This window comes from Juglans regia, chromosome 6 (genome assembly GCF_001411555.2).
Source record: "Juglans regia cultivar Chandler chromosome 6, Walnut 2.0, whole genome shotgun sequence".
Classification (NCBI taxonomy): Eukaryota; Viridiplantae; Streptophyta; class Magnoliopsida; order Fagales; family Juglandaceae; genus Juglans; species Juglans regia.
The window spans coordinates 15,248,875-15,259,318 of NC_049906.1; the positions used below are offsets into that span (position 1 = coordinate 15,248,875).

Consider the following 10,444-nt stretch of genomic DNA (forward strand, 5'->3'; position numbering starts at 1 on the left):
ATTCCATTAAGTAGGTGCATGCACTATGCACTTCTCATGCAAACTAGTTGTCACACAGCAATTGGCAAGATGTATATGAATTGCTCTGGGTATATTATTTCAAAAAATTTAATTGTAAACGATTCTGCGTACTAATAAGCGCACTCATTCAATATGATTGGTCAGAAAATAGATTTTATTGAAATAGTGCTAATTTAAATTTAAAATATGAAGACAACAACATTAATACGCAGATTAGTACGCAAACTTGTTTGTACATAACAAAACTCATATTATTCAGTGCTACTATTTGACGTTAAAGAGAAGGTAACTAGAAGACTAATCAGTTTTCATGGAGAGCTAGGGCGGCCTTGTGGGCGAGACGACGTTTTTTTTTTTGGAGAGCGACAAATCGTTTCCACAAACAGCGCCAAACAATCGATAAATTTTCTTAGGTTTCATGTGTTTTTGTAAATGAAATGAATTAAGATAAAAGTTAAAAGTTGAATAAAATATTATTAGAATATATATTTTTATTTTAAGATTTAAAATTTTGAATTATTTATTTTATTTTATATAAAAATTTAAAAAAATTATAATAATTAAATAAAATGAGATGAGATTAAATAAGTTAAAACGAATTGTGAAAATAAACGAAACTTTAGATGCAATAGTATGGTTGCTTGACCCACAACTTGCAATGATGATGGTTGTGAGGCCCATCCATGATATGGACTAAAGCCTACATTCATAGGGAAGAGAATCCACAATGTATGATGATTTGTACAATCTCTCAAGCTTTCTATTACAATTTCAACAGAAAAAGAAGTGAGAGATAAGATGAAGATGGTGTAGTTGGCCAAGTGAGGGGGCTTTATGTCGTGCCCTCCCTTGTACGGCTGTTTTTCATGTGTTGATCCTTGTGCTTTTATCATCACTTTGTCACATCCTCACTTTTTCTTTACGAAACTTATAATTGAGTTTTATCCCTATAACACGCATACATATATAAATTAAATATCTTTTTCTTTCCAAGGGACTAAAGGGATGAATATTTTGGAGAGAATACAGTCATGCAACCCTAATGCACATCCCAATCGCTGCCCCAAGATTTGGTAACTTTTGATTGTTGGAGTGATTTTAACTCATTCCAAATCAATTATTAATGAGATTCATTACTTTTCTAATTTATCATAAAAAATTTAAACTCTTCTCAATCTATTTCATATATTTAAATATATATATATATCAATTTATTTATATTCAAACACATCTCAACTTAAATTATGTAAAAACATCTAAACACAGTCTAAATTGTGTTGCAAGAGTGGCTGTTCATCAAAAGACCATTTCGCTCTTAGTGGCCAATGGTCAGCAAAGGGATAAAAAGCTGTTGGACCACACACCGTGATAATACCCCTAATTAAGGTTGCCCCAATCCTATACAGGACACCGGTCATGTGCATGTCATTCTTTTTTTTTTTAACTTTGTTTTGAAAAATGATAGTTACAGTCATGAATATGCAAGCATCATATAATCATTTTAAAAAAAATAAATAAATACAGGATCTATATGAAAAAAAATTATTTTTTAATTATAGACTCCATTCTTTTTCAAAGTAAATGTATGATGCTTACGCACTCTACGACTGTATGTAGCATTACTCTTTAGTTTTAATGTTTGAGTAGTAGAATGATTTAAATTCACTTCATTACTATTGTAATGATTAATTCTATATAAAATTATGAAATGTGTAAATACTACGTAATTATTTAAAAAAAAAAAGTATAATCTATATAAACATAATGTTAATTTATACGAATGCGTGGCCCCACACATCACTCATCACGGGACTGCAAGCATCATTACATGCCAACAAAGTGGACTCCTCGTATACCTCACGCACAAGCATCTCTCTGATCACACTTTTCAGCAGTACTCTTTCTTTGTCTTCCTTTTTATACCAAACATCAAGCTGTATCCAAATTTCCATCCAACAGTTCTAAGAGACACTCTTTCACAGTAGTAAGTCACCAATGGTTTCTCCAACCTCACTACCTTCTTCAACTCTCGTGCTAGTTTTTGTCCTTTTTGCAGCAGCGGGAGTAGACTTCTCATTCTCCACCTCCATTCCACCAACCAAGATTGGCAATGGCTACCGTCTGATCTCCATCGAGAACACCCCTGATGGTGGCATTCTGGGTCTTCTCCAAGTCATCCAGAAGAACCAAATCTACGGTCCTGATATCCCTCAATTGCAGCTCTTTGTCAAGTACGTACTGCTCCTCCAATACAATACTGTTTTTCTTTCTATGTTGCACTCACATTATCACATACACACACCTGTTTGTTTGTTTGTTTTCAGATATTATATGTAGCTCGATCTCTCTGAACAAAACATCTTTCCAAAATAAAAAAAAAAATGTAGAGCCACGAGTGATAAAGATGATGATATTTCCACACTTCAAACTCTGTTTCCAGGCTTTAGGCATTAGTAGCAATAACATGACCTCAAACAGGTTTCCTAATCCAAACTTGTGATGTTTTCTTTTGGAGCATTTCTGCATAAAGCAAGTAAATTATCAAATATTAGAAGTTGGATTGATTAATCGCAGGTCATGTGTGTTAATTGCATTCATAAAGAGATTCCGTATATTAGATTTATTTTATAATAAAAATAATTTTATAATCTATCGTACTACATTAAGTCATATCAGTTTGTAAATTTATTTTTGTTAAATTTTTTTGTAACTAAAGTATTTACCGGACCATTCATTTTATTGGTACACTCTGGAGGATTTCTACCTCAAATTAGTTCCGCCCTTATATATATTCTATGATGTCTTCGAATACAAAACATTCATACAACCTACTTTTTAGGCTTTTAGTGTGCTGATCAGCTTTGACCGTTGGGCGTGCCTGCTAGCACAAAGTTACTTTTTTATTTTTATTTTTTTTCATTTTTAATATGTTTTAATATATTTAAAAATAAAAAAATAAAAAAATATCCTAATATACTAAAAATTACTTTCTTAATCATTAAATGAAAAAAATTAAATACATAAATGGTAAAATGAGGGAACAAACTTAAACAGCATACTAACATTTTCCTTAGGCTTTTCCAAGTCTTTCATAAATCATAAAATCTCATTTTTGCGAGTTAAATAAAAAAAAATGTATAATACTTTTCATAATTCTTTTTAAAAAGTGAAAAGAATTAGAAAAGTATTATAATTTTTTTTTTCTTTCTTATGTACTCCTTTTGGGGGCTTGGTTTTGTCTCTCTTTATTTTCTCTATTTTGTTAATAAAAATAATAATTTTTCATGTGATCTCAAAAGATTGTGATGGATGAAATTTATAGGTAAGGGACCTAATAGAAAACGTGTTATATATAGCATAAGATGTATTTCCTCTAAATAAAATACACAAACAGCGAAGAATCTCAACCTGATAAAATCACGTGATTACTAACAAATTTTTTATTATTTATGAAATAAATGTTATTGGCCTATGAAAATATCTTAAACAAATTTTAATTCTCATTTTATTTCACTATTTAAATATTATTTAAATACAAAAGAATTTTAATTTTAAATATTTAATTTTTTATCTAATCATTATAATTTTCTCAAATTTTAAAATAAAATTGAAAAAATAATTCATTTTTTTAAAATTTAAAAATAAAAATTATATTAAAAAATTATATTTTAAAAATATTTTAATATTTTCTTTTAATTTTTTTTGTGTCGACCTAAATTAAAGGCTTCCAAAAGAGCAAACAGGCTCTTGAATAGTTCCTTTCTTGAATGTGCGTACAGGCACGAGGCTCAGGACCGATTAAGGGTACATATCACTGACGCAGAGAAGCAGAGATGGGAGGTTCCTTACGATCTGTTGCCCAGAGAGCAACCTCCAAAGCTGAAGCAAACCATTGGGAAGTCTAGAAAGAGTTCGATCACTGCGTCAGAGTATTCCGGCCCAGAGCTCATCTTCAGCTACACCAAGGACCCATTTGGATTCGCAGTGAAGAGGAAATCAAATGGGCAAACCCTCTTCGACTCAAGCTCTGATGCATCCGACCCATTTGGCAACTTGGTGTTTAAGGACCAATACCTCGAGATTTCCACCAAGTTACCCAAAGACGCCTCGCTTTACGGCCTGGGAGAGAACTCTCAGCCCCACGGCATCAAGCTGTATCCAAATGATCCGTATACTTTGTACACCACCGATGTATCGGCCATCAATCTTAACACTGATCTATATGGGTCGCACCCGGTGTACATGGATCTCAGGAACGATGGAGGAAGGCCATATGCACACGCGGTTCTGTTGTTGAACAGCAATGGGATGGATGTGTTTTACAGGGGGACATCTTTGACGTACAAGGTTATTGGGGGTGTCTTCGATTTTTACTTCTTTGCTGGGCCTACTCCTTTGAGTGTGGTTGATCAGTACACTTCCTTCGTTGGCAGACCAGCTCCAATGCCTTACTGGTCTCTTGGTACGATCAAATTCTCACCCTTTTCGATTCCTTACTTCCTTGTGCATCAGCTTACTTCTGTGGATAATTCATACAGTTAGAATTAATATTATGGTCATTTTAGTTAGAGGGTCACCTTATTCCTATCATAGGCGGAAAGTGGTTCTTTTGGATTGTGGCTTGTGGCATTGTTTTGAGTCAGTTGTTCCGTGCTTTTACCGTTTTGTGATTAGTTTAATCAATTAGATTTATTGATGTAAGTGAATGATCTAGTTATAAGATCAGGACATGAAAGGATCCTTCTTCACATTATGGAAGATATGGAGGGAATATTTATTATACGAGGGAAGATGTACCAAAACAAATAATGATAATAGGTCTGTAAAAATTGCCATATTTCCTAATTGATTACAAGTACTTTCACTTTTGTTTGTTGATGAAGTTCAGTTCATATCTAGCCTTTATATTCATTGCGATTGGACTTACCTGTTCTCCTTCCTACATCTATTGATGTTGTTCATTTGTTTCTTTTACTTCTCCATATTCTTGCTTTTCAACCTGCTAATTATTTCAGTTAGATAAAGTAACTATAAATCTCCTCTGTCTCTCTTTACCAACTTTGTTTCGATCTCTTTTTTGTTACCACCATAACTAACGTTGCAAGATTGAACCAAAATAGAAAATAACAGGAATGGGTACGCCTGCTCTTCATCTTTTCGTTACTTCTTGTTTCATAAGCAAATCTCTTTTATCTTGCTATGTTGATGGCAATCCTTTTCAAGTCAATCTCTTCATTTCATCCATACTGACCTTAAATTATATATGTAGTCTCGTGTGTTATTTGCTTATTCTGCATTTAGACATGTCGCATGTATGTGTGCAATAAGTTTCGTGTATATTTACATACAAACTCAAATCTATTTGAGAATCGAGTTCATTTTCTTTTCAAAATAAATTAAAAAACAACCTGTACTGATTTTTTGAGTTTGTCAAGCAAACTCCCAATGTGTCAGTTTTGATAGTAATGTTTTCTTTTTAACATAATAGTCTTGCCCTCCTATTTTAGAGTATGGTTCATCTTATTAATTTCTTGTTCATATATGATGTTACAGGGTTCCACCAATGCAGATGGGGTTACCATAATTTATCTGTACTTGAAGATGTTGTTGAGAACTACAAAAAGGCCAGAATCCCACTGGATGTGATTTGGAATGATGATGATCACATGGATGGAAAAAAGGACTTCACCCTCAATCCCACCAACTACCCTCGTCCAAAGCTTTTGGCATTCCTAGACAAAATACATAGCATAGGTATGAAGTACATTGTCATTAATGATCCAGGAATTGCTGTTAATTCCAGTTATGGCGTTTATCAAAGGGCCATCGCCAATGATGTTTTCATCAAGTATGAGGGTGAACCCTTCTTAGCTCAAGTTTGGCCGGGGGCTGTAAACTTCCCAGACTTCCTTAATCCAAAAACTGTTTCATGGTGGGGTGATGAAATCCACCGCTTTCATGAACTTGTTCCCATTGATGGTCTATGGATTGACATGAATGAAGTTTCGAATTTCTGTTCTGGAAAGTGCAAAATCCCTGAGGGCAAGCAGTGCCCATCTGGTACAGGACCTGGTTGGATATGCTGCTTGGACTGCAAGAACATTACAAAGACAAGATGGGATGATCCTCCTTACAAAATAAATGCATCAGGTTTGCAGGTGCCTATAGGGTTTAAAACCATAGCCACTAGTGCAACTCACTACAATGGCATTTTGGAATACGATGCTCACAGTCTCTATGGTTTCTCTCAAGCGGTTGCAACTCACAAAGCCCTCCAAGGACTTGAGGGCAAGCGGCCATTCATATTATCTCGTTCAACTTATGTTGGGTCGGGTAAATACGCCGCCCATTGGACGGGTGATAACAAGGGAACTTGGGAAGATTTGCGGTATTCAATTTCCACTGTACTCAATTTTGGTATATTTGGGGTGCCAATGGTTGGTTCAGATATATGTGGGTTCTATCCAGCTCCTACTGAAGAGCTTTGCAACCGCTGGATTGAAGTTGGTGCTTTCTACCCATTCTCAAGGGATCATGCAAACTACTATTCCCCACGTCAGGAGCTTTATCAATGGGAGTCAGTCGCCAAGTCTGCTCGAAATGCACTGGGTATGAGGTATAAGCTCCTGCCATATCTATATACCTTGAACTACGAGGCTCATATTAGTGGAGCGCCAATAGCCAGGCCACTTTTCTTCTCATTCCCAAGTTACACCGAGTGTTATGGGTTGAGCACCCAGTTCTTGCTGGGGAGCGGTCTCATGGTATCACCAGTTCTTGAGCAAGGGAAGTCAGAGGTCAAAGCACTGTTCCCCCCAGGTAGTTGGTACAGTTTGTTTAATATGACACAAATCATTGCATCGAAAGAAGGGCGCTATGTTACACTAGATGCACCTTTGAACGTAGTTAATGTGCATTTGTATCAGAATACCATCCTACCAATGCAGCAGGGTGGCCTAATTTCAAAGGAAGCTAGAATGACACCTTTTAGCCTGGTCGTTACCTTCCCAGCAGGAACTACTGAAGGAGAAGCCAAAGGAAACCTTTTCCTTGATGAGGATGAGCTTCCAGATATGAAACTTGGAAACGGGTATTCCACCTATATTGATTTCTATGGAACAATTACAAAGGGAAATGCGAAGGTGTGGTCAGAAGTCCAGGAGAGCACGTTTGCTTTGGGTAGGGGTTGGCATATAGAGAAGATTTCAGTGCTGGGATTGGATGGAAGTGGAGAGGCATCTTCACTTGAGATAGATGGAAACGCTGTGACGGGTGATTCAAACATAAAGATGAACATAACAGAGCAGAAGTTCCTGGAGGAGCTAGACGATGGAGAGGATAAGAAGAAGATTGTGATGATAGAGATTAAAGGCTTGACAGTTTCCGTAGGCAAGAACTTTGCCATTTCCTGGAAAATGGGGAACAAAATTTGAGGATTAGATGATTTCTTTTCCCATTTCCATACGAGTAACTCAATTGCAGCTGCCCTTCTTCTCTCTCTGAATCTCACCCACTTACAAATGTAGATTCATCTGTCAAGTAAGCGCAGATACATCTGTCGAAACGTGCATGCATGTCCATGACATGACGAACTTCCATATGACCATAATAGCACTCTATCAACTGAGAATCGAGCAGAAGGAATCTAGATGATAATAAGTCACAAGCGTTCGTTCAAGTCAAGTTTGAACTATAACTTAGACCACAAGTCCATTAGGGAATTCAATGAATCTTTAGGCGATTAATAGTAATAGTTTAAGATAAATCTATATTCTAGTTCAAATCCAAAATCTAATAAATGTCAAACTATGAGTGACTCAAAGACAAGGTCCTTCGGACTCACCTTTGTAGAGTAAATTAATCTTGGTCTCATGCACCGCATTCTTAAAAATTTCTCTACACAGAACTAGTTAAATAGCTAGCTTTCACCAAGAGATGTGGCCCCAAACGTTCAGTTTTGAAAAATGATATGCCTTTCTGAATCATTCTTGACATGGATAGACAAATTCAAGATAGACAAGGGAAGCATGATAAATAAATTTTTAATTCTTTTGATTTTTTTTTTCCTTCTTTTATCTGGTGACATATTGGAATGTTTGATTTGTGGGCATTCATGGGCTATTTGGTTTTGTGACTCGTCCACATTCCACGGTGAGAAATGAGAATTTATTTTAGCAGAGCCATTGGGTCAGTGAACCAAAGTTTGGGACCATATTTGGTGACATGCTCGGCAATTAATGGCAGTGGAGGGACCAAAATCCTTCCTCACGGGTAGAATCCATCAATGAATCTTGGGAAATCTGTCTGATGGGGACAAGTTCAAGTGGCATGTCTTCGGGTTTGTCTTATTTTACTGCTAATTGTTACATAGAATCCAAACATAAGACAATTATTGTATATTGTTCCTTTTGGTTTGTCTTATTTTTACTTACAGATTGGTTCTTCGGATATTATAAAAAAAAAAAAAAAAAAAGGTAATCCTAGATATAGTCAGAAGGCGGTGCAAGCTTCGAGCTCCATCGAAAAAAAAATGGGATCGATTATGTGGATTTCAGATTTATCCACAAAAATTTATCCATGAAAAAAATGAGTGTGCAAAACTTACGCACACTATGACGCAAATATCATTTCTAAAAAAAAAAAAAAAATCTAAAATTGATCTATGAGTTAATCACCATGTTAAATATTGGTCACTCGGTCCAATTTTTTAATAATACAAGGACGCGTAAAAAATACATAGTTAGCAACCAAAATTTGTTTCTAAAAAAATACTATACCACATAACCATTTTAATTTTAATTATTTGATTTTAGATTTTTATTTCTCTCTTCAATTTTTTTTTTTTTTTTTAAAGGTAGAACAAACTCCATTCATTTATAATAAGACATTACAATGTTGACCTGATACATACAGAATACAAGCCAACTACTACTTTTAAGGCTCCCCAATACACAAATTTCTTTGTGACTGACATGGTCTAGTCTATTGTTGTAACTCTCTACAAACAAAACGTCTGAGAGACAACACTCTGTCCTAAGACAAAATTAAACAACTTCACACTCTGTTTAAGACAAAGTAGAGGACATACTCTATGAATAAAAATCCAAGAGACTATATGATTATTTTTTAATTTGAACTTAAAACAAAAGAAATAATATAAAATGTAAAAGATACATGAGAAAATAACGAATTACAGCTTGGAAAGCCGTAGATCTGCATCTTCAAAAACTTTTCAATTCCGTTTCTTATGTCTTCCCAATTCATTGGTCAGGATATAACAAGCAGATATCATGCCTATTAGGGACTAAATTGACTGGGTCAAACCCTTTGGAAACATATCATTAAAGGAAGAGATAAAGCAAATAGATAAGGTATAAGAGATAAGACAAAGAAGTTAGCTCAGACTCTCGAAAGGAAAAAGGCTTCACAAGGCAAATTGAACTCTATTGTTCCAAGGAAATAACCTCTATAAATAGCCTACAAGAGGTAACAAAGAGGAGGGGAATTTTTTGGCTACTTTATACATTTACTCTTATACTATTACTGACTTAGGCATTGGAGGCTTTTCCTCGAACCCCCAAACTGCTTTATTCTTTGGTTGCATGCAACCGTTCGATGGTGGCGGTGAAACATGTCCTCAATAGTTGGCGTCTTCTGTGGGATCTTTTAGTCTCACACTTAGCGTACTTTTCACATGTCCATCACCACACGGTCTCAGACAACTAGAGATCAGGGAGAAACTTCACAAAACATAAAGGAGAGACTTATGGAAATGGAGGAGGTAATAAAGAAACTCACCACAGAGGTTGACTCACTGCGAAAGGAGAATGAGGCTCACAAGTCATGAAACGGGTCGTCAGGAGAGGACATGACACCCAGTTAGGTTGACAGGGTAGAGATGGAGGCAAACAGTTTGGGTATTGGCAAAGGCCACCAGGAGGACGAGGAAACGAATAAGCTGCACCACGACGTGCACAACCTGATGGATAAATATGAGGAGATGGCCAAGAAGATAAGAACATCCTCTTCGGTTGATCAATTGTTGTTCAGCACAAATCTACCGCTCTCTGCTAAAATTATGGCGATGCCTCTGCCTCTAAAGTTCAAGGTCTCGTCGGTAGACTTGTATGACGGCTCAAAAGATCCCGTGGAGCATCTTGAGACTTTTAAAGCCCATATGACGCTTCACGGGTTCCTATGAGAAATTGCGTGTATGGCTTTTCCTTTGACTCTAAAGGGATCAGCGAGAAGATGGTTTGGTACACTACAACTTATTAACTGTCAATCAAAGAGAGGATGCAAATCTGAAAGCATATTTAACACGTTCAATAAAAAGAAGATGACAGCCAGTGATCAAGACGAGAAAATCATACTAGCAGCCTGGCTGGGAGGTATTTTGCCAATGAGCCCTTTCATGGCCGAG

At 35.9% G+C, this 10,444-nt stretch overlaps 1 protein-coding gene across 1 annotated transcript; it reads left to right on the forward strand.

Moving 5' to 3' along the window:
- The first annotated feature begins 1,933 nt into the window (after positions 1 to 1,933).
- On the forward strand, positions 1,934 to 7,517 carry LOC108994545 (alpha-xylosidase 1-like). Its single transcript, XM_018969787.2, has 4 exons — positions 1,934 to 1,972; positions 2,004 to 2,252; positions 3,801 to 4,483; positions 5,575 to 7,517. Exons 2-4 carry the CDS (start codon positions 2,017 to 2,019, stop codon positions 7,452 to 7,454), a joined length of 2,799 nt encoding a protein of 932 aa, XP_018825332.2. The 5' UTR covers positions 1,934 to 1,972; positions 2,004 to 2,016; the 3' UTR covers positions 7,455 to 7,517.
- Positions 7,518 to 10,444: the final 2,927 nt, after the last annotated feature.

Coding starts and splice junctions, on each gene's coding strand:
- LOC108994545 (XM_018969787.2), top strand. CDS start 2,017: ATGGTTTCTCCAACCTCACTACCTTCTTCAACTCTCGTGCTAGTTTTT. Junction 2,253..3,800: donor CAATTGCAGCTCTTTGTCAA/GTACGTACTGCT, acceptor ATGTGCGTACAG/GCACGAGGCTCAGGACCGAT. Junction 4,484..5,574: donor AATGCCTTACTGGTCTCTTG/GTACGATCAAAT, acceptor ATGATGTTACAG/GGTTCCACCAATGCAGATGG.